At 41.7% G+C, this 23,589-nt stretch overlaps 1 protein-coding gene and 1 pseudogene across 2 annotated transcripts in view; one reads left to right on the forward strand and one right to left on the reverse strand.

Moving 5' to 3' along the window:
- Positions 1-9,055: 9,055 nt before the first annotated feature.
- pi4kab (phosphatidylinositol 4-kinase, catalytic, alpha b) overlaps positions 9,056-23,589 on the reverse strand; it is a 32,833-nt gene continuing 18,299 nt past the window's right edge. For both annotated transcript variants that reach the window (XM_088291254.1, XM_088291246.1), the window contains 24 exons: positions 22,837-22,993; positions 22,630-22,757; positions 22,394-22,552; positions 21,901-22,052; positions 21,711-21,818; positions 21,516-21,643; positions 21,140-21,298; positions 20,970-21,049; positions 20,652-20,851; positions 19,709-19,799; positions 14,794-14,961; positions 14,664-14,717; positions 14,276-14,396; positions 14,071-14,200; positions 13,009-13,152; positions 12,859-12,929; positions 11,847-11,953; positions 11,655-11,759; positions 11,457-11,582; positions 11,272-11,392; positions 10,715-10,874; positions 10,558-10,647; positions 9,937-10,020; positions 9,056-9,842 (listed from right to left, as the gene is read on the reverse strand). In XM_088291254.1, the coding sequence (XP_088147380.1) occupies positions 9,791-9,842; positions 9,937-10,020; positions 10,558-10,647; positions 10,715-10,874; positions 11,272-11,392; positions 11,457-11,582; positions 11,655-11,759; positions 11,847-11,953; positions 12,859-12,929; positions 13,009-13,152; positions 14,071-14,200; positions 14,276-14,396; positions 14,664-14,717; positions 14,794-14,961; positions 19,709-19,799; positions 20,652-20,851; positions 20,970-21,049; positions 21,140-21,298; positions 21,516-21,643; positions 21,711-21,818; positions 21,901-22,052; positions 22,394-22,552; positions 22,630-22,757; positions 22,837-22,993 (2,895 nt within the window). In that variant the 3' untranslated portion in view covers positions 9,056-9,790. The remainder of the gene's footprint in view (positions 9,843-9,936; positions 10,021-10,557; positions 10,648-10,714; positions 10,875-11,271; positions 11,393-11,456; positions 11,583-11,654; positions 11,760-11,846; positions 11,954-12,858; positions 12,930-13,008; positions 13,153-14,070; positions 14,201-14,275; positions 14,397-14,663; positions 14,718-14,793; positions 14,962-19,708; positions 19,800-20,651; positions 20,852-20,969; positions 21,050-21,139; positions 21,299-21,515; positions 21,644-21,710; positions 21,819-21,900; positions 22,053-22,393; positions 22,553-22,629; positions 22,758-22,836; positions 22,994-23,589) is intronic.
- Positions 15,427-17,991, forward strand: LOC148343899 (multidrug and toxin extrusion protein 1 pseudogene; annotated as a pseudogene).

The raw sequence follows: 23,589 nt of genomic DNA on the forward strand, positions 1-23,589 counted from the left end.
TCATGTGCGTCAACTTCCCGTTTCTAGCACATTTTCTTCACTTTTAACGAGATCGAGATAGGAGATATTGCCATTTATTTGTCACCAATCCTCGCTTTTTAACTCATTCACTCCCATTGACGGATTTATACGTCAAAAGGTACATTCATGGCAGAGACTGAGTTAAAATAAATGGCTTTCCATCAATTTGTTGTGTGTATGTGAGAACGTAAGGTGATCGTACATTTATATGGGTTCACAGTCGTAACGGCACTCTGAGGCAAACCAGAACTATGTCGTGGCCCATCCACAAAAATGAGTTTGACACCCCTGCTCTACAGCCTATCAAACAAGTACTGTATGATGAAAAAGAAATTAAAAAAAGAAAAAAGAATGACAAGAAACGCTCTCATTCACGTCCAAAAGCGGACAACTAGAGATCACATGTTGTTTGCCGGGTCATGCCTTTGCTGTCCTTTGCTCGTCTGGCTTCTTATCAACAGGCAGAGGGCTCAGCCTCTCAGCTGACTGCTGATGACCATGTGTTGACCCCCCGTGACCTCGGCGTACATCATGTGTTTGTCAGCTGCACATGCTCGTCTATCTTCTGGACTAAACAGGAGATGTGCATGGAACAAGTGTGATCAAGTGGAGCCATTTTAGGTCACACTCTTATCAACTGATGGTTAATCATCCACAGGAAATGCGGACGCCCTCGCCTTTTATCAACTGAGATCAACAGTCGCCATGGAAGAGATTCATCAATTCTAACAGCTTTCATATGTTCAGATGATGACAAAAGGACCAGCATCGCATTTTCCATGGTCCGAGAGCTACTTTCGTGGTTAGCAAAGCTTTTTTATTTTTTTTTAGAACAGTATTATAAAACAGATTACGAGGGGAATTAACTTTTGTATTTGATTGTTGCAGCCCTAAATAAAAATATCAAAACCTTTCTGCATTAGTAAGAATCGGTACTCGGGTTCAGCCAGTATTTTTATGTAAAAAAATCTAGCAATGGTGCATTCCTATCAGTATTATACGTTTTGGGGATTTTTTTATTATAGGTAGTTTTTATTTAGTTTTGAATATTTTTTATGCTTCAGTAAATTTTAATTATTTAAAAATAATTATTAAATCACTTTTTTGTTTTTAATTTAAGGAAAATGCTTTGTCTTAGTTTTTTTCTATTAGTTTTACTATTCGTTTATATATATATATATATATATATATATATATATATATATATATATATATATATATATATATATATATATATATGTTGTATATGTTGGTATTAGTTGCAACATAATACAATCCTTCAATATATAAAATAAAAAAGTGACTACCTATTGTGTAAAGTAAACAACAATTCCCAAACAAATTTGCGACCTTTTGACCTACTACTCCAGAGCGATACAGTAATACTGAAATAAATAGCATTTCGCAATAACAATAGTTTAAGTTGGCTTTATACACGTAAAATGTAGTTTCAGTTAGTTATTTATTTATTTGTCTATTTATTTATTTATTTATTTATTTATATCGTGAACGCAAATATTTTTCTCAATATGATTTGCAGTCATTTTGTTAGTTTTCCTAAACTGTAATAACCTTTAGCCTTGGTTGCTTTCATTTTGATGTGATAAAGAGGTTTTAAGAGGCGGATCGAGTCAGGTAATTCCTCACCGAAGGTTGCCATGGCGACCACTTGATCATGTTGTTGTCCTTAAGCCAAACTTTTGAAAAGCAGTGTTTACTAGGCTGTTGTCATGTGCACGTACGCTTCATGTCCGCTGAAGTACTTTCAAGCGACTTTTCTGCTTGTGTGTGAATGGACTCAATGTTATTTAATGTCCTGAATGCAACATGCAATTTGACCTGCGTGACGTCCTTTCAAATGGGAGGTAAACGGTTGAGGAAGACCTTCATCGCAGTCGCGTTCCATTCAGCTGAACGCAACAATCCACAGAGTTGAAGCCACGTGGCCTTGAATTCAACGAGTAGGCTGTACTCATTTTTATGTTTTTCACCGAGGGGAGCAAAGTTATTTTCTTTCAGGCTCCAAGTGAATCCTTTCACTTTATACAAGTCCCTGTAATCGTCTTTCCCGTGTACACTTGTGAGGGCCTTACAGCCTCAACTTTGTGCGACTGGATGGTTCAATTAATATACAGTAACTGCCCCCGCCCCCGTGTTGCTTCGTCCCCTGCTGGGGGGGGAAAATGCGTCTCATACCAATTTAATGCATGGACAATTCCCACCTCCACAGAGCAGTAATTAAAATCCACACGCAAAGCCCCATTCATCAGCACACATGACAGATAGGAAAAAAAGCATGTGGGGTGGTGGTGGTTTCACGGGTTAGTTAAAAGAGTTCAGGCTGATTTCTATAGATTTGATACACACACACACACACGCCCACACACCCCCACACACCCACACACATATATATATATATATATATATATATATATACATATGGATAGATAGATAGATAGATAGAGAGAGAAGAGAGAGAGAGAGAGAGAGAGAGAGAGATGTTGATACCTGGAACACCTCATTAGCATATGCCCCGCCCCCTCTTCACCCCACCCCTTAAGTCAGCTTTGCCTCATGACAGACCCTCACCATTTGAACTCTATGGCACTTTTTGTTTTGACAACAGTCCTGCTAGTCCAGGCACACACACACACACACACACACACACACCCACGCACACACACGCACACACCCCCACACACCCCCCCCCACACACACACCCGCACACACAAGCCTAAATGTCCACACAATATAAAATCGCACACACACACAGAAAGGCATGACCCTTTAAGGGACACTTCTGCGTAACTTCTTTTTCCAAAGAGGTGCAGGGGACCCAAAAGGTATTTCTGAGAATTTGAGGGGTGTGCTTGTCATAGTTTGCGAACTGTGATGACGCGTGTTGCCACTCGCCAGCTGTTTGTAGATTGTAGAAAATGCGTTGGTGAAATAGAGCCAGGATTTATTAATTTCAGGGCTGTATTAATATTTTTTTTGGATCAGTTGATCTAACTTATAATGAGCCAAAGTACATTTTACGTTAGGTCATTTTCAACACACCACCAAACTAACGAAAAAAATAGTAGTTCCACAAGTTAATGGTCTGCCTTCTAGTGGAAGAACATAGATTTTTTTTTCTCCCTGTCAATCTACGTCACTGGCATAGATAGATGAACAAATAGAGATTATTTGTTGAACAATTAATACTGACCCATTCAGTAACATTGGAGAATTAAAAAAAATAATAATAAAAGAACATTTTTCATTGCAGTGGTTTGGATTCCCTTTTCTAGATCCCAAGTGTCAAAACCAAGGCTTTGGGGCCAAATCTGACCCTGTACTTGACCCCCAAAACCTTGCAACAACTTTTTCTTCACTTCACTTACAAAAAAAAAAAAAGTTGAATTAATGCACGGGCAATTATGAAAATGGTGGGACATAATGTACATGGCAAAAGAAAAAAAAATGTAAATCCAAGGCGAAATAGGTCTGCCAAGATATTTGCATCAAGCATTTTTCTCCAAATCTAAAAAAGGCATAAATTGCTATTGAGATTTAATTCATTGTTTTGAGTTTAGCATACTGTTCTTTGCAGAGGATCTCAAATATATGACTGCGAGCACTGTAATCTAGTCAAGCTGTGTTGCTGCACTTTTTGTGTTCAGTCCATCGCTTAAATGTTTATAGCATTACATCATAGATGCTAATTAGCATTAGCACGAAGCTAGCGGACTGAAAGCTGTTACATTTACACGGTCACAATGGTGGTGGCATATGTCCAAGACCCCCGCACCCTCTCCCTCCCGTCTTCGCCTCCAACCACTGCACTTGAGCTTGAATGCTCCAAGCAGCTGCCTAGACTCTGGGCTCGAGACCCAGGGAAGAACGCAAAGGGGGGGGGGGGTCAGGGTTGGGGTGGAGGGCGCTGAGGTAAGCGGGGGAGCACAGAGCCTAATGAGATGCAAAGTGTGAATGGCCACTCTCTCTGAAGAGGACAAGAAGAAAAAAAGGCTGTTCCTCTCCCTCACGCGCTCTCTCTCTCTCTCTGTGTTTTTGATGCCCCCCGTCCTGCCCTCCTCCCCAGCTGGCGAGGGGGCTTTGTGAGACGCCAGATGATAGCCCAGATGCCCCGGCCTTTCAGCCACATTCACCAGCCTCCTCTCGGGTCACTGGGTCACCACCGGGCATCTCAATGGGTCTCCGTGGCAACTGCGATGGTGGCGGGCGGCTCCGGGGAGAGTGGCAGAGACTTTTTGTTACAGCCTGGTTGCCAATAGGCGATCGGCGCTCAATGGATCGCCAATGTCATTCGGAAACACTTGCTACCTTTTTGCTGATGGCAAATCATCTTAGATCGAACTGGTTGAACTATAACAAGAGAGAGGAGGAAAATGTGTCTTGTAAAGATTAAACTAATGCAGTTCATGTTTCATTCCAATCCTCGCCAGCAGTAGTCATGCCTTACCGTAATAAGTTTTGCCCATAAAGTCGTATTTCCATAGAATAAAGTTTTGTTGTTTTTTTAGTACTATTGTGTTAAAAATGTCAGATTTTTCTTAATAACTATTAAGTAAACATATAAAAACATTTAAAAATTATTTTAAAAAAAAAATCATATATAAGTGCTGTCATGCGATTAGATTTTTTAACTAATTAATCATAAAAAAAAAATGTCCAGGCGATGATGATTATGTGCTAAAAATGTACACCTAACATGGTACAATATTTGCAAAGTAGGCAAATTATTTTTTTCAATAAATCAAACTGCGTTACCTGATTTAAATATTTAACTTAAAATTTTAGATAAATCGCCAGTGTTAACGCTTTAATTTTGACAGCCCTAATTTATATGAGCGAGTTGCGCCTCCGCCTCCTTAGGTGCGCACCTGCAAGCTATTGTAATCAGATGGCAGTCTTCGGCTCTGCAGCCACACCAGATTGTTTCGCTGAGTTCCATCTGCTTTGTGGTCCGACCAGTTCCATATCATGACTCGCTCTCTGCGTTGGGAGAAAGTACATCAACAAAGCAATGAAATGCTTTCGGACCTTTTATAGGAACTTAAGCGACAACTTTTATGGTACAGTCGCAAAAATAAATGAAGCAAACCCGCTGGTATACATTGTGGTCACCTACAGCGAACAAAATGGATTCCGCCTGTCAGATGTTGCTTTTAGGCGCAGTGTGTCATACAGGAGGAGACGAGGAGACTGCGCTGCATTGTTTCTATTTTGGACATATCTGTCCGTCGCAGCGTCTGTTGGTCACGCTGTCCAAACAGATCAAAGGTCACATGATAAGCAGAGGGCGAACACAGGGGGCCCATTCAACAGCCAGCACCAATTGTTGGACTACACGTGGGCACCGACACAAACAACACACACACGCGCGCACACGCACACGCACACACGCAGACCACAAGACAGAAAGCGAGGCGCTTTTTTTTTTTTTTTTTTGTGGTCGTTGACAAGCCCTCACATGGGTGGTTAATGGTTTGATACACTTAAGTGGGTTAAGGGTGGCCCCTCACTGTGAGGCAGTCCGACCATCTCGTGTGCTGTCGTCTCAAAACGAGGCATCTGCGCTACACGCATAATATTTACGTGCGTGTTGATATGCACTATGTGTGTCCTCCTGCAAACGGACGAGGTCACAGACAAAAAAAAAAAAAAACTTTTCAACTCGTCTTTTAATTACGGGCAACCCAGGGCACACCTGTGCAATAAACGTGTTGAACTGTGTGAGAAAAATGTGTCTGACCACACCACACCAAATACTAACAGATTTTCTGACCACTCCTCGGATCCCAAAAACAGTAAATCGAAGGCACACCTGTGCAATAAACACGCTAGTGAATTAGCATCTTGACCTGTGAGGTGGAGAAATGATCTCGGCTATGAAGTGTGCACTAAAATCCAGATAAATCTGTGAGCGACATTTCATGGGAGTCTTGAGTGTAATGTCTTTTTAAGATCAGCTCAAGAAAAATGGGAGCCAAAAACTAAATTGTTGCGTTGATATTTTTGTCAAGTATAATTTTCATAAAGCGCTTAATTATTGAACTACTGCCCATCTGCAAACATGCCACGTCGGTTAGTACTTGGGACTTTTTCTCCCAGACCGACACCAGTACGAGTATTCTCTCTTTGAGAACAGATACCTCAGGTGCTTTTGATTTACAGTGTAAAATTTCACGTCAACTGAATGTGCGGATGTGTCATACTAACGTCAGCGACTTTTTTTTTTTTTTTTGCCTTAAATCTTGGTGACAGGGATGCGCAGCCTCTGGGATACACATCCATCATCTGTTATCTGTATAAAGGCGAACAACCACCTGTTTTCACACTCACACCTGAAAACAATGTAGAGTATTCAATCAATCTGCCATGCATGTTTTTGGAATGTGGGAGGAATACCCGGAGAAAACCCACATAGGCACGGGGAAAACATGAAAACTCCAACAAGGAAGGCCGAACCCATGACCTCTGCCATCGTGCCAACCAGCCTGTGGTACACGATCCGTTAAAATAAGGCTGGTATCGCCCATTCCTAGTTGGTACCATTATTATTTAACGCAATGAGACAAATAATAATGTCACTATTGGCTTGCTCATTTCTATAGGCTAATATTTATTTTTGTGTTGGAAAAAGAATGTGTGCAATGCAAGTCATATTGGAGGAGAATGACCCCACACATACATAAATGCTGCTATTGAGGCCACGATTGGCGATTCGCTGCAGTGTGTCATCAATGGGCCTGACTGTCTGTACGCGGCCTTTGGACAAATGGCCTTTTCTCCAGCGACACTTTGATGGCTGTGCAGGCTCATTGCACAGTTCATTATTGGCCTGGCACATGGCCGCCATTCTGCGTGTTGGGCCAACAGGCATGAATGCGTCACAAGATGGTCACTCTGTTTTTGCGCAAATCCAAATTTATGGCCTTCAACTTGTTTTCTTACAATTTGGTGGAGGTGTTGCGTGCGTTGGACCCTTCTGGTGTCACCACACAAGGTCATTAAAGAGCTCCAAACATCTTGATTGCAGCTTTCCTTTTCAATTTTGTGTTTAGCGGTAACAGCGATCATCAACATGGTGCTCATAGGCACCATCTTGTGCCCAAGAAGCACATGAACAGCCCAGGGGCCAGTTCTGAAAATAGCTCAGCAGCGACAGGACATGCTGAGGTACAAAAATGTTATAGTTATAGAAAATTAAGATTGAACTGTTTCCTACCTCGTTGATTTATTGTTATTGTGAGAAATGATGAACACGATCATAGTTGATGAATATGATTATTAATAACATAATTAAAGGTAATTTGAGCATTTCTTTCTCTCTGAAGTGTGAATCAAACTGGTAGCCTTCAAATTAATCAATCCAAGAAGTAACTCTCATTTTCAGAAAGGTTGGTCACCCACGTCGTACTCACTTTTAATGATGAAATATCGACCGTTTGGTTCTGGTATTTTGACAAACTTTTATTACAATCAATTATTGTTTTTTGTGTGAGACTTCAGACTGTGAAGCCACTTTGGCTTTGCAACAGAAATGAATGCTTGTGAATTATTATCATTACCGTTCAAATTATAAGGAAAAAGCGACAATTTGCAATGTGGCATTAGTGAACTTTAATTTAGTTTCGTTTTGTATAAACAAGCAGAATATGAGACAGTTGAATATTTTGAAAGATGGCAAAAAAAATTAAAGAAATAAAAAAATTAAATCCAGTTTTGCACTTTGAATAGGGAGTACGTAGCCTGAACACTACACGCGCACGCGCACACGCTTAAGTAAGTGAGACGGCAGGGATCACATGAACATCAAGCAGCACCGACACTCACTGATGTGCTGCCATGAAAAATATATCAAGGTGAGCATCTCCAGTGTATACATAATATGAAATATTAATCCGATGCGAAACGTTCAAACAGGCATCAGCACTTTTCCCCCCCTTTCTAATTTCGTCTTTGGTCTTTGTCACGTGACCGCTCATCTTCCTATCACGCCGCTGACATTAACTCTAAGTTTTTCTTGTTTTGTTTTTTAATTGAAATTAATTATACCAGCATAAAGCACTAGGCAACAAGAGTGGGAGTGTTTTTGAAACAAAGATACAGCTGCAAAATATTACTTAGGCCAAGCTTTGATGGTACGTAACTTTTATCAGTTTAAAAAAAACCATAATGCAGTTTCAGCAATTGCTGGTCAAGCAGAGCCAGCGTATTCTTTGTTCAATTGAAAATAAAAATATTTTAAAATATCTACATTATGATAAATATTTTGCTAAAATGTGGTCCAATTTCATGTAAAACAAGTGAAACATATTCTTTAAGTTAGGACTAGTAGTTTAAGTAAGCATTATTTAGATTTTTTTTTTTTTTCGAGGAAACATTTTTCATCCTTAATTTGTTTTACATACCAAACACCATGCTGTCAGGGTTTGGATGGAACGATTGTTGTGATGTGCCGCCCTCTAGTGGACATTATGGAAAAAAAGGGGTGATAGGACGAAGTTTATTGCTTAAATTAGGCAATAGAATGCTAATAATAATAATATCAACGATAATTATCCTAATACGAACTTTGGCACAGCAATGGTTCCGTTCTTTAGTTTCCTACCCACATTTATCAGAATGAATTTGAAAAATATATTTTCATTTACATTTGCCAATAAAATAAATTCAGTCCAAAATCAGCCCCAATGAACAAAATATTTGTGATCACATATTTCTGGACAATATAGTCTTCAAAGTACCCAACAGGCATTCTGAGGGGGAATGTGGGAAGAAGCCAGATAACCCAACAAAAAACCTATGCAAGCATAGGACACAGCCATGATTTGACCTCCTGAACTTCAGACGTTTGAGACAGATGTACGAACCACTATCCTACCCTATCCATTGGATTTTAAGAAATGATGGGAACGTGGACAGCTGTCAGTCACAGATCTTCATACAGTGCGAACCTGCTAATTTAATGACTTTCATGATTTTTATATCATTACGTGCAAAAAAATAAATCAATCCTGTAGGGTTTCTTTAAATCAATATAATCTTTATTTGATTTAACATCTTGTGCATTCTGATTCAAAAGGCATAAATATATAGAAAAAGAGAATGAGTCACGGCTATAAATGTACAAAGAGAGGCAGAATCTTTACAATCAGTGACGTTACAACTAACATTGGGCACATGACGGGTTTGCTTCATCTGAAAAATATTCAACCAAAAAGTTTCACGGCAAGTGGACCCGCACAAAAGTTCTTCATGCAACAACATTCAAACTATCACCTTCATTCAAACAAAAGCAACCCTTCCCTTTGGATGATTACACCGCACAATTACGAGCAGCATCACCATGGCAACCACGACCAACATCGACAGTGCTTTAAACAAAACGGGTATCAATCCTCTGATTGGTCCGTAAAAAAGATGAGCGCAGCGGTAACCGCTGCCTTGTTGCTCTGCTACTGAACCGTCACATTTTCTTCACCAATTGGCACAACATTTTGAGCGAACGTGCAAATTAACATCAGATTTAAGTGCACACGAGTCAAGATGCAACAAGTGCAACAGCATATCAATTTATCAATAACGACACTTAGCGCAGAAGGGGAATAAATTACTTAATGATTGGAAATAAAAAGACAAGACGACATCAAACGACGCGGCCACGGTAATCAATGGAGGACATTCTTAAAGGCACGCACGCACGCACGAACATAGACACGCATCCCATCTATTGGTGCACATGCTCAGGCACAATCATTTAGTAGGGGATCTGGTTTTGGTAAAACTGGATCATGTCGTACGTTCGACTCCTGCGGGGGAAAAGGACAAAAGAGAATTGGCGTGTCAATTGTTTTTGACTTGATGGAAGCGGAAGGTGAGGATCTTGTTGTTTGTGGTACCGACCTGTTGCTGAGGAAGCAGTTCTGGATGACTTTAATGATGAAGGCGGCTGCTTCTTTCTCACTCAAGCCAGGGTTGAAGCGCTGCCTACAACAACGAATCAACGTTTCAGTGCAGTAATCCAACACTATTCACGAGGACAGTGACTGAGCGAGTAATTGAGGTTCCACAAATAAATGTTTACAAATGCCTAAATTAAACATTTTAACCGTAACTATCCCACATATTATGATCCCAAAATAGTTTATTTCAAACTCATTATAAATGAAACACAGAAGACCGTAGCAACTAAGTTGTGGTAATGTTCCTCGATCTTCACAGAGGATAAATACTATATGCCCGAGAAAATTGTTACAGTCTATCTGCATGAATTGCAATTGTTTGTGTTCAATTGGATCTTTAAAGGTTTCCAACGACAGCAATATTGATGCTAGTTTCATAGCCTGTCAAAGGTGTTTCCCATTATGGGTTAGCATTAAGATAGAAGCCAAAGTTATGTATGTCGGTTGAATACGTAATGTCTTTGTTTTGAGAGAGAGACAGTAAACTTGAACTGGAAGCGGCATAAAGAAAAATCACAATCTTGAATAAATAAACTGAACTTTGTTACATCTGTGGACTCACTTGAGCAACTTGATGGTTTGCCCTCTGAAGCAGGGGAGCCCGGTGTCCAACATGAGGTTCACCAACGAGACCACTCCATCCATGTAGGGTCTATAGCCAATCCGTGTCAGTGTCATCACGTCGCACCTGGGACTCGTTTTGGTACGGTACTCCTCACCTGACTGCGAGGTAACCCCTCACGCACATCTCCATGAACCACTTAAAGGGTGTGGCCTCTATCTTGCCGCCCATGATCATCACCATCTCGTCCGTCAGTTTGATGTCAGGCTCCCAGCCCAGGTTGCCGCCGGGGGAGCTTTCGAACATGAAGCCGAAATCTGGCGATCAAACGCGCACAGTTCGGCATTTAACTGGCATATTGTCCCAACAGATTCAATGTAACATCCTATTCTCTTCATTTCCTGAGTGTGGCAACAATATCCTGGTTCAAGTTGCCAAGGGAAACTCACAATGAGTTTGGGCGGGCAAAAGTGAAGGAGAGGGTTCACTGCGCAGGTGGTATAGTTTTAAGGGTTATTTTACAGGATAGAAATGGTTTAAAAGTGTTTTGGATCATAGTTTGTGGTGAAATTACTCAATTGGGAACAGTTATGTGCCTCGCAACAAAGTTATAAAAAAGAAGCAAAAAAAAACAAACAAACACTACAGGCAGTATGAGAAGTTACTGTCGTTTTTTTTGTCTGGACACCACTGGAGACACAACAACAAACTCACCAATGTGGATGAGATGCCCCTGGCTGTCCAGCATGATGTTGCCGTTGTGTCGGTCTTTGATCTGCAGCAGGAAGAGCAGCAGGCTGTACGCCGCCATGCTGCGAATGAAATTGTACCGCGCCTGCAAGGAGAAACGGGAAGCGGCGGGACTCGGTACCGGAATTCTCATTGGCTACCAATGTTACCTTCTGGAATGCCAGCGTGGATTCATCGCCGTACTGGTTGCAGAAATAGTCGTACATGCCAAAGTCCGTCTGGCGGCCGAGCTGATCCCGGGACTTGCAGTCTGGAATGCACTCGATCACGCCGCACTGGGAAAAAAAAAAGCCAGTTTACATGTGGACGAGAGAGTGGATTGGTCATCATTTTTGAGTTTGTCTTACTCCTGGAGCCGTGGCCACCACCCTGTAAGGGAACACATAGAGGTCCAAGCCCACCAGCTGGAAGATGTTCTTAAAAAGGCTGATGATTTGAAGCGCAAGCATGTCCTGAACACAAAGAGCAAGACTTGAAAACAAATAAAATAAGACAGAAAATGACGGGACATTCGAGTCGGGTTAGTAGAAGGTCAGTACTTGTCGGCAGTCGTCGCCCACTTTAAAGATGGCCGCCTGCCAGCAGATTCTCTTGGCCTCCTCTTTGCTTTTCTCCTCATCCGCAGAGTCGGTGCGACACCGCAGACCTGAAGGGAAGAAGGACGGCGGTCATGCGCAGTCAAGGTCATATTCGAGCTTGGTGCTTTCCAACCAGCGGGAAGTGAGCACATAGAAGGTGCTTCCATAACATATTGAATTGATTTCCAAGCTCAGAAACGTGTCACACCGATATCACAACAGCTACGTGTCAGCTCAAGTGTCTCATTAAAGCTCGGATTACTGATGAAATGATCATCTGCTAAACTAGATATTATTCTGGTGTTTTCTTCCTGATATATTTTCTTTAAAAGCTGTGTTTTTCTTTTTTTATGGTAAATATTATAAGAGTTTCATATAACAAATGTACTTTTTTTCTTTTTATTATATTCTTGTTTTAGTTTTTTTACTTATTTTCAAGGCAAAAGATTTGTTTCATTTTGAGTAAAAAAAAAAAATCCCCCCCAAAAAATTTTAAAATCAGTTGTGTTAAGTTCTACGTTTGGAGAATCATCAACACATGAGAGTGAGCGGTTACTTTGACAAAATGTTTCGACGGTACACGAGTGAAAAAGGTTGGCAACCATTGTTCTAGCTAAACCTTGATGCAGGGAGATCTGAATTCTGATGAAAATGTGACTTCCCAAATCGTCGCAAATGCAGTAGTCAAGTCAGAATGACAGTATAGAGGAAGTGTGACGCGACTTGAGTGTATCCTCAATGTCGGGAGAACGGTATAAAACGCAAAGGTCGAGGCTCATCCACAGCTCACCCCCCAAACACTCACAAGCAGACCCGTCAAGATCCCATCCCAAGTGGCCCCGCCTCTTAAAGTCACATATTAACACGACAACACTGCAATATTTTTATAAATTTTAAGATTTCCGATTTTTTTTTTTTGTGCAACCAACCAAATCAAAATGTCCCAAGGCATTGGAAGCATGAGTGACGATACCTTCTTTTTCCAGCTCGCTGACACCACACTTCTTCACTTTGAATTTGGCCAGGTATGGCGCTTTGGCAGCACTGGGCACATTTTTTAACAAAGTTCAGCATTACGTGCGGTAAATGAATGGTGAATGTTTAGTGCAAACGTGGAGCCCACCTTTGCATTGGGGTCCCTGATTTGTAGTCGATATCCAACACAATGGCCTCCGGGTTACTGGGTAGATAGCAGCCTGGCTGGACTTTGATTTGGGATAGTTCTTCCAGGCAGGCCTTTTTCCGCTCCTCCCCTTTGGGAAAAGGTCTAATTGAGAGAACGAGAGAGAGAGAGACAAACAAAGTGATGTCAGCGTGCATGCATGGGTATCTCACAAAAGGATTTGACACCACGGGTGACAGCTCGGCTCTGTTGTTGCTCACAAGAGAGGGACATTCACCTCTGGATATTTGCCATTGTTTTCCTAATGAGAACCGAGGGGAGTTTTGTCATTCCGGAATGGGACATGTCAGAGGACAAATAATTAGCTTCAGTGAGCAGCTTGCAGACCAGTGTGTAATCAGAGTGACGTGAAAGCAAACAACACTTCGGAAATGATTGGCCGAGGGGTTTCGGGAAGGGAGCGCGGGTAGCGGGCACGAGCAAAACATCGGAACACACGGGAAAACGCTACATAGTAAACAAAGAAATTACCAAGAGGGCACCGTTTGTTAGAGATGCGAGTTTCTGTACAATAGTTTATTGAAGTCCTAAATGAATATCTTGACTTTTGACTACATTCAATTTTCTTGGTGCAAACAGTAAAATAATGTGTGTATCTTTGCATGTTCTCCCCATGCCTGCATGGGTTTCCTCCGGGTACTCCGGTTTCCTCCCACGTTCCAAAACATGCATGGCAGGTTGATTGAACACTCGAAATTGTCCCTAGTTATGAGTGTGAGCTGACTAAATAACATGACGCTATTTAAAAAAAATAATAATAATGCTTTCGTCAGCAGTGCATTTATTGCAGGTGGTGCGCAGGTGCGTATGAAAATAATAAACACGCACCAGAATAAGTATTTGCTGATTGTGTGGTTCCAATTCTTTACTCTATCATTTTTACCTATCTAATAAATGTTTAAAATAAGCACAGAAAAATATTCTTTGACCATCTTTCATTTTTTTTTTTTTTATGATGCAAAGCTCCCTCCTTAATCGGCTTCTTTAAACATGAGTTCGTACTTGATAGTGGCTGACACGTTGGTGATCTTGTTGAAAAAGTCAAACTCCCGCTGGTAGAAGTCCTTAGCTGGTCCAGACAAGCTGCCGGTGATCTCCTCCACCATTTGCTCCAACAGCTCGCCAATGTCGGCTGCAGGCGGGCAGAGACATTTGTTTTTTTCTTTTTGTGTGCATACATTTTGTCATGAGACGAGAGTTATCTTACGGTCTTTCTGGTGAGCCTCTTCATCCAGGTAGATGTTGGTCTTCATGTTCCAGATGAATTGATGGGCAAGGAGCTGCGACTTCTGAGCCGCCCACAGGATGTATTCCCTTACGTAACCCATCTAGAACATGAGACAGCCGGAGATACCAAGTCTGGGTTGCAGTGATATGCGACCAAAAGCAGGAACGAGGCAAGTGAGGTCCATTCAAATTTTGCTAGCAGGTTGAAAACTATTAAATAAAATGTGTTTGTTTGCCAGAATCTAGCACATGTTTTCACAGTCTACGGATTTATTATTATTTTTTATTTGGGGATTGTTGTAAAAAGGTAAAAAAAAAAACAAGACGAGTGCCTGTCCACATTTGGATATAAAAACTCACAAATTCACCTTGTCGTAGCGAAGTGCTTGGACAATTTGAGGAATGTAAAACAAGATGGCGTCCTAGAAAAAAGCAATTGAAATATTTTAGAAGGTCAACCTGGCATCTCAAAAGACAACAAGTGATGCGTGAGCCTACTGGAGGAAAAGAGCGGAGCACTTTGACCCCGTATTGCGCCGTGAGCGGATGAGGGGGGTACATGGAGGAGAAGTAAGACAGTCCTGTTGGGGGATCTGCGGGCGCCCAGCACAGAATGTGACTCAGCTCAGGAGAGTCGGCGTCGATTGTGTGCCACGTCACAAGGAACTGTGGAGAAGTAAACGTGCGTATTAATCGTTTTGCATTAAAAATAAAAAAACATGAATGAAATGACTGTGTAACCAATGTTTTGGCTCAGCCTTTTTGATTCCTATTCTTATTTTCTGTTAATGTGATTTTTTTCTGAGCGCTGTTACTATTTCCGACGGACCTAGAACGCACCGCAGCGTTGAGATGACGTCTCATCTCGTACGAGAGACGTAGAGAACTTTCTAGCATTTTGTTTCATGCGAGTTGAAGGAGAAAGGCTTTGAAGAGACCAAACTGGTCCGTTGAACTTTTTTTGGTGTGAACTGTGAGCGAATGGAGTTCAAATCCTGTGGTGTTTTCTTGCCAAGGAAATTTGATTTTTTTTGAGGCCATCGATCCTGGTGAGTGTTTTTGTCGAATGTGCCTAATTAACATTCTTGTGTCAATGTATGTCGTGATGTGTAACTGAAAAAAACAGTCAGGATGAAGGTTGTGAACGTTGAGGTTGTTATTAGCTAATGGTGAGATAAAACTGAAAAAATTAAAGCATTGTAAACTATTTTACTCGCACATGCCTTCCTAGCAAGTGTACTACCTAGTGAGAAAAGCTAACAGGCTCACGAAGGACTCCATGTGTGTTAGATACACGTATTTTCTTTTCTTCTATTTAATTTTTTTCACTGGTCGATTGTTGCACTGTTGTTTTTGGGGCCACATTGAATGAATGCTCGGCACGTTTCGTGCAGGCTGTTTTTTTCTGGGACTAATAGAATCGTCTAAAGCTTGAACTGCACCGGCAGTGGATTGGATACTTCGCAGGACGCCGGCGAGTGACGTTGGATTCCCGTGGCCACCTATTTCCCTGGAGGGTGGTAGGACCGTCAAGAGGATTTCTTTTTGGACAAATTTATTTTTTTCCTTTTTTATTGTTTTTTTCTGAGATCTCAGACATTTTTTTTTTGTGGGTCAGATCTGACACCAATTTTGACACAAACTGATACTAACACGAATATATGTTTAAAGAAAAATTGAATGTTCTAGATATTAAGGAGTTTAAGATATATAAACACAACTGTTCACATATTCCTACTAATTGCTCTTAGTGTGTCTTATTTCTGTGGGAGGTTTCTTATTGCTCTAAGTAGAGTTGCTGCCGCCAATCTCCCTGCAACCTAAGATAGATGAGTCTTGAATTGAATACATATGAATAATTGGTACACTGAAAAATTCAGATTTATTTTCTGACAACTTAGCTTACGTGTGACGCTGCGTAGTTTCAATTGTGGTGGTTACACAAATTGTGGTAGCAGAGGATGGTTCTGATTCTTCTGCTGGCTTGTTTCCCCTGCTGGGCTGTTCTCGTAAACACCGAACCTTTTTTACTTGCTGTTAAACAGAGCCCAGAGGTTGCCAGTCTGGCACAAACCTATGCGTATTCCTTCATACCCGTTCTACCGGCGGCATTCATGTACCAGCTGCTGGGAAGATATCTTCAGAACCAGGGAATTGTTTGGCTTCAGGTCATAATCGGTGCAATTGGAAACGTCTTAAATGCAGTCATGAATTACGTCTTCCTCCATCTTCTGCATTTGGGAGTTCCTGGGTCTGCTGCAGCAAACGCAACCTCACAGTTTGTTTTTTTCATCGTCTTACTGGTCTACATTTACTGGAAGGGCTTACACAAAGCCACGTGGGGAGGCTGGTCACGCGATTGTCTCCTTGAGTGGGGACCCTTCGTCAAGCTGGCCTTGCCGAGCATGCTCATGTTTTGTCTCGAGTGGTGGGCTTTTGAAATCGGAGGGTGCCTTGCCGGCATCATTAGTGAAGATGAGCTGGGAGCCCAATCTGTGATGTATCAGCTGACTGTTGTGGCTTTCATGTTTCCCAACGGAATGGCTAATTCTAAAAAACTAATTCAAGTGGGTAAGTCGTGTGAATGTTTTCCAGCGGGGCGGCTCTTTGGGAAAGACCCTTCCTCATGACACATCGAGGGCATTTCCTCCACTTATCTTCAATGGACTTCGCCATTCTTGGCCAATAGAACCTAGCTCGAGCAAGATGTAAGGCACGGTCAAATCCAAGGTGACCAATCTCATCATGTACACCATTCAAAGCTCTTTCACGATACTGATGAGGTAGTACTAACTGGTAGACTAGAGAATCTTTGTCTTGACACTTCCTGTATAACACTCCATTTCTGAGTTCAAGTTTGTTTCATTGGTTTAGCATAGCCTTAACATCAGCGGATTCATACTTTGTTTCATTGAGTCCCGGGTTTCGGCACCATTCTCCCCCTCTAAACGGCATGAGTCTCTTCATGCAACGTTTTACAGCTTGGGCATTGTGGAGGTTGTAGCACAGCTCTCGAGAACGCAACGCTTAAAGCTTGAAAAAAAGAACTAATAGCCAAATTCAGTGGCTCTCCCAGTTCATCATAGGTAAACTTTTTAGGTTGACGTCTTTCTCTTTCGGAGGGTCGCAAGCCTATTGACTTAACCGCCGCATCATCTGTATTGACAGTGTCAGTTGTCAGTGGTGGCCATCGTGGTCGGAGTGGGAGATCTCTGGTCCGGAGGAGAGCGCTCGTTGGCCTCCGAATCCTGCCTCAGCTCTTCGGAAGGTTCGGCAATGTCAGTGGTGGAGATGCAAGACCGCGAGCCAGGGTCTGAGAGTGCTGCAGACAACCAACAGAATCCTGACCAGCACGAACCTGCAATCGCCATCGTCGATAATGTTCCAACACTAAAAGTGCTGCTTTTACGACGTGGCTTGGTTTTGCTCTGCATGGTTGGCATCTTAGCCGCCGGAATCATTGCCAGACAGGTCCTGTTCCGACTCGTGAAGCGAGTCTTGGCTTGCTTTGTAACTGACCGTTTTTAGGTGAACACTGGATGACTGGAGCGCGGTGCAAAAGCCAAGTTCCAAATGGTATAGTACTCCTAATTATCACAATCAGACTCAATTTCATAAATCCCGATATCAAAGTAGTTCTAATATGTAGATTGTAATAACTGTGAATTATATTGTGTTCATTTCGTATTGATAATCTCGCACCTTTGTTCTTTATCTCATGATTAATGATTCATTTTGAAGGGACCAATGATTGCATGAAGAGTGACTGAAAACGGGGAGACAGTCGAAATGACACTTGATTTGTTTTCTTTTTTTTGTTGTTGTTTTAAATCTATTGAACATATTCATTGTTTTAAATCTATTGAACATATTCATATCAAACACTGTATTTTGAGTTATTTTGAAAAAAAAGATATCTTGTCGTAAATGTAGTTTTGTTGAGTAACAGTAGCTAATGTAAATTGATTGAAGATTGAAAAAAATGTATAAAACAGCACAAGCTGATGTATGAATCAAAGCAAATAAAAACGTATTTATAAAAAAAAATTAAATAAAATGATTTGTCCAAAAAGAAATCCTCTTGACGGTCCTACCACCCTCCAGGGGTCCAACGTCACTCGCCGGCGTCCTACGAAGTATCCAATCCACTGCCGGTGCAGTTCAAGCTTGAGACGATTCTATTAGTCCCAGAAAAAAACAGCCTGCACGAAACGTGCCGAGCATTCATTCAATGTGGCCCCAAAAACAACAATGCAACAATCGACCAGTGAAAAAAATTAAATAGAATAAAAGAAAATACGTGTATCTAACACACATGGAGTCCTTCGTGAGCCTGTTAGCTTTTCTCACTAGGTAGTACACTTGCTAGGAAGGCATATGCGAGTAAAATAGTTTACAATGCTTTAATTTTTTCAGTTTTATCTCACCATTAGCTAATAACAACCTCAACGTTCACAACCTTCATCCTGACTGTTTTTTTTCAGTTACACATCACGAGATACATTGACACAGGAATGTTAATTAGGCACATTCGACAAAAACACTCACCAGGATCGATAGCCTAAAAAAAAAATCTAATTTCCTTCGCAAGAAAACACCACAAGATTTGAACTCCATTCGCTCACAGTTCACACCAAAAAAAGTTCAACGGACCAGTTTGGTCTCTTCAAAGCCTTCTCCTTCAACTCGCATGAAACAAAATGCTAGAAAGTTTTCTACGTCACTCGTACGAGATGAGACGTCATCTCAACGCTGCGGTGCGTTCTAGGTCCGTAGGAAATAGTAGCAGCGCTCAGAAAAAAAATCACATTAACAGAAAATAAGAATAGGAATCAAAAAGGCTGAGCCAAAACATTGGTTACAACTGGAATGAACCACAAGATGAGAAGAAGGAGCAATTTCTGAATGGCCGAGAGGGACATGATGTCCTTCTTGCCTCACTTCTTCGTTCTACATATGAGAGGCTCATTAAGACATACACAAAGCGCTCTGGACGGAATCTGGAGGGAGCGAAGCATTGCCTCATTAAGAGAATCTTTTCCCCAGTGAAATACTGGATCACGCCAGAGCATTGGCACTCAACATTTTATATTGCTTAGCACTTAAAAATGCAAATGCAGGTTAAAGGCCTACAGTCGAACACAATTTACCACAAGTTGTAATAAATAAACACTCAATTGTTCCTTGAGCAAGAGAAGTCGAAAGGACAATAAATGAAATAGGCCACTATTGAAAGAATTGAGATTCATGAATTAGGTGTTGAACAATTCAATGCAATTCAGCTTTGTGGGATTTCCTTTTCGGCAAAGGCCTTCTCCGCTGTTTGTCTGTCCCTGCATGATTGTGCCGCAGTGCACCAAGCGAGCTCTATAAAGACATGCTTGGTTGGCGATGCTTGGCAACAAGAGCTCACCTTGACCGCTTCAGGGACGTCGCACACAGCAGCTGGATCCAGACGCACCAGACGAGTCACCTCCGACACAATCGCTTCAGTGTGTTTGAACCTGAGGAAGGAGGAGGAAGGAAAAAAGAAAAACGTTGCCTCCTCACACAAAATGTTTATCATTCTGTATCAATAGTTTCAAGGTAAACATCATCCAAGCTTATTTTACATTCGACTATTAGAAAAGGGGTTTTGGTGGCATATGGTTGTTTCCAAAGAGAATCAAAATAAGTGAATAGCTAAAGATTGGTTCCACAGGAAAAAAACAAAAAAGAAAACAGCAACTAGGTGAATTCATTAATAGCAAAGTGAAACTACTGGAGGTGGCGGAGCACAGTGTAACATCAAACCATTCAGGCATTTCGATAGGTAAGCGTTCTTCTATGAATTATTTAAGTTGTCAAACAGTGTTCATTTTGGCAGGTATTTTAGATTTAGTTTGAGCCTTTTGGACAAAAATGCTTATGAGTTATCGGCACATTTAATCATTTATTCGTGATCGTTTAAGGCTAGTTTTAGTTGACGAAACCTATTAAAAAAAAAGTTTCGTCTAGTTTTCATACAGCTTACAGCTTGCTGTTACCAGAATGAAGTAACCCACTGAGCTTGATTCACTTTAAGAAAAGAGCTTCTCTTCAAAATGACTTTTGTGCTATTACGGAGGGCGGAGCTTGGCTGGCGAATCCCTCTGCCTTGCCGTCTCTCACTCGCCACGTTTAGCTCGTCATCATCTCGTTATCGTCATGCAAAAAAACGGGGCGTTAACGAAATATTTTGGTCATCGCCACCGTTGACAGAAACTACACAAAATGATCAAAATGATCTCCGTTTACGTAAAACAACGTAAAATGCTTTCGCTGTCTGTTTCTTAACGTCCTCTGAAACATTCTCGGGAGCTGAGACCTCGGCATACCTGGCAGGCAGCTGCAGCGCCAGGTAAGGTGCAATGCTCCACGCCAGATTTACGTTGTCCTTCCACTGTTTCTCCGTCAAGCTGATGTATTTGGACCTCCAGTTGGCGATGCTGGTCTCCACAGACTGCTCGGTGGCGATGGCGAGCTCTTGAGTTGACAAAGGGTTGTACCATGTTGTCAGTCGCTCGATCTCGCTGGCCTACAATACAGGAAAGCCACACCAACCCAAAAAAAAAATTTAAAAAAAAAAGCTAAGCAGCAAGATCACGACTTGATGCTTATTTGCGAATATGGCCAGTGTGATTAAATCTAAATACCAGTAACGCCAGTAGGAGCGTACGACGTTTCATGTAGTACTTGTGCAGTTGAGAGCCTCTGTTGCTTTTTTTGGAGAGGCCTTAAATAATTCCAGGAGAAACTTATCAGCAATCCATCACATTTTATTTGAAATCTTTTCACACGTAGAGGCAGTGGGCGTGATTTTCACCTGATTTCTTGGATATGGTGGACATTCCAGAGGACAGAGGGTAGGTGTTAATCCATCCCTGAGCCACCTGCTGCCTCTGACCCATGGCCGCATCCAGGTTACTGCGGTTGTCCGTCACCGCCATCACTGTCAAGCTGTTCACCGACATGTCTTGTGGATCTAAACGAGGCCAAATGATTCCCTTTAGCATCTTGGTGCGCCAAAGACCACGGAGGAAAGAACACCAGCTTGCCACAATATCAGATAAACCTGCAGAATCTAGTGCTGTTTTGAAAATAGTAAAATAGTTTCCGAAATAATATTAATCATGGCAATACTGCTCGATATTTTGGCAAGTCAGTGTACAGTAGCCATTATTTTTTTTAAAGTGCCAAACCTGGGGGAACTAGCTGGTTGGCAGCGAGATACTTTTTGTCTGACTGCAGGTAAGCGTAGAACTTGATCATGATGCTGATGTCTTCTCTCAACTTCTGATCAGCTTGAGTGGGAAATTTGGGATTGACGCTACACACAAAAAATATATTACAATCACGAGCTTTCTTTCCTCACCTGCAACTCTCATTTTTTCTACCTGAAGTAGTCAAAAGCTGTTGAATAGATTTTCTCTCGCAGTACATTTTTGATGGTGGCGTTCGTCACCACGTCAGCGTGCAGGAGAGTTAAACCCAGAGTAAGCAGTCTACATAACAGAGCAGAGACAGGACAATGTACTCATTGTGTTTCAAAGGGAATAAAAGTATTTCGGGACTCAAACAGCAAACCTAAATCTTGGGCCGATGGCGCCGACATGGGTGTTCAAATTGCTTTTGGCTCCTCCCACGCTCAGAGACAGGGACCTCTGCAGGATGGTGGTGAAAATCTCCACCTGGTCCGAGCTGCTGTATTTGGCTATTTCGAACCTCTGCACCAGAAACTGCAAGAAGATAAAGACTGCTGAAAGGAAACCATCACCACATCATGATTATTATTATTATTATTAATCACGCATTTGTTTTTTTAGCGCACTCGGTGGTGGCTGAGCTAGAGCCTATCTCAGCGAGGATGTTAAGATTTAGATTTCATGGACGTTCATTTCTGCTGAGGTTCTGTTAAAAATAAATTAATTAATTAATAATAAAAAATATAAATAAATAAATAAAAGTTTGACGCTAACCTCAAATTGCGTGATTCCATGATAATTACGTGTCACAACAAGCTTGATGACGACAGCGTCGAGTGCGTGTGCTTTAAGTGGGGTGAAGCAGTGTCGCTGACCTCTATCCACAGGTAGTGGGGTATAACGTCAGGTGCGCAGGGTGCAGGCTGACTCTCTTCTGACACGGCCAGAGGGCCCGCCTCCACTTTGGCCACGGAGAACAGACCCATCTTCAGTTCCACCGTCATCTGCCAAGCGCCTGCCATCTCACGCATGAACTGGACACGGAGGAGACACAATTGTATTCACTCTGTACGAACGAACGTGGTCGGCGCTCAAAGCGCGTGAGACTCACTGGCACTTCGACCCCGTTGTGTGCAGCCAGCAGCCACTCCCAGCACGCGATGGCCGTCTCCATGCCATGTTCAGTGAACATCTTCAGGGGCGACCAGCACAGATGGTGCAGCAGCTGCGGGTTGCAGTCTGACAACAAAAGACGGTTCCATTTAGCCTAAAACCACTTCATTTTACAGTTCCTCCTTGTTAGTGAAGAACGACGCACTTCTGGTGATTATTAGCAAGGCTGCCATCTTGAACATGGCCCGGGTGAAAGCCTCGGGATCTTGGCTGTCGAGCGCACTCGTCATCTGCTCGATCATCAACTTGTTCAGGTCTGATTGACTGTGCGTCGCCTCGGAAAACTGGATCATACCGGCCACCTTGTAACAAACACATTCATGATCTTTTATAGATTCTTGAGTGAAATAAAATGTACAAGGGTTAATATGGAATTATACATGTATGTAAGTGATAATGTTGAAAAATATTCTTGAAATAATATTTTAACAAATAATTGACACTGCAATACTGAACAAGTAATTTGAAATGAACTCAATGGCAACTAGGTAAGGAACACTTGCATAATAAAATAAAGTCCAACATGAGATTTTTTTTTTAATGAATTTTGAAATATAATAATGTGTAATAAGGTTTTCATTGATGCTGTCACAGAGGTATTAAAGGAACGATATATTTAATGTCATGGTCGGCGTTTGCCCTCATTTTGCTCCTTTCACAGTTGTACATCCCTGAAATCTACAAAACCTTTCAACCTTTTTCACAATAACGATTGAAATGACAACAGCAAGAGCCAGACGGTATTATATATAGCACTGAGTTCAGTGCTCACCAAGGTGGATGCAAAGAGATGAAGCGGAGAAGAGGTTGAGAGTGACATGAGTGGCACTTCTCATCATGAAGATGGCAGTAAATTGTATAAAAGCGCTCGAAATGGGGCACTGCACAGTTTATTAAT

Source organism: Idiotropiscis lumnitzeri, chromosome 1, assembly GCF_059441095.1.
Source record: "Idiotropiscis lumnitzeri isolate Australia: NSW breed Sydney's pygmy pipehorse chromosome 1, RoL_Ilum_1.0, whole genome shotgun sequence".
NCBI classification, from domain to species: domain Eukaryota; kingdom Metazoa; phylum Chordata; class Actinopteri; order Syngnathiformes; family Syngnathidae; genus Idiotropiscis; species Idiotropiscis lumnitzeri.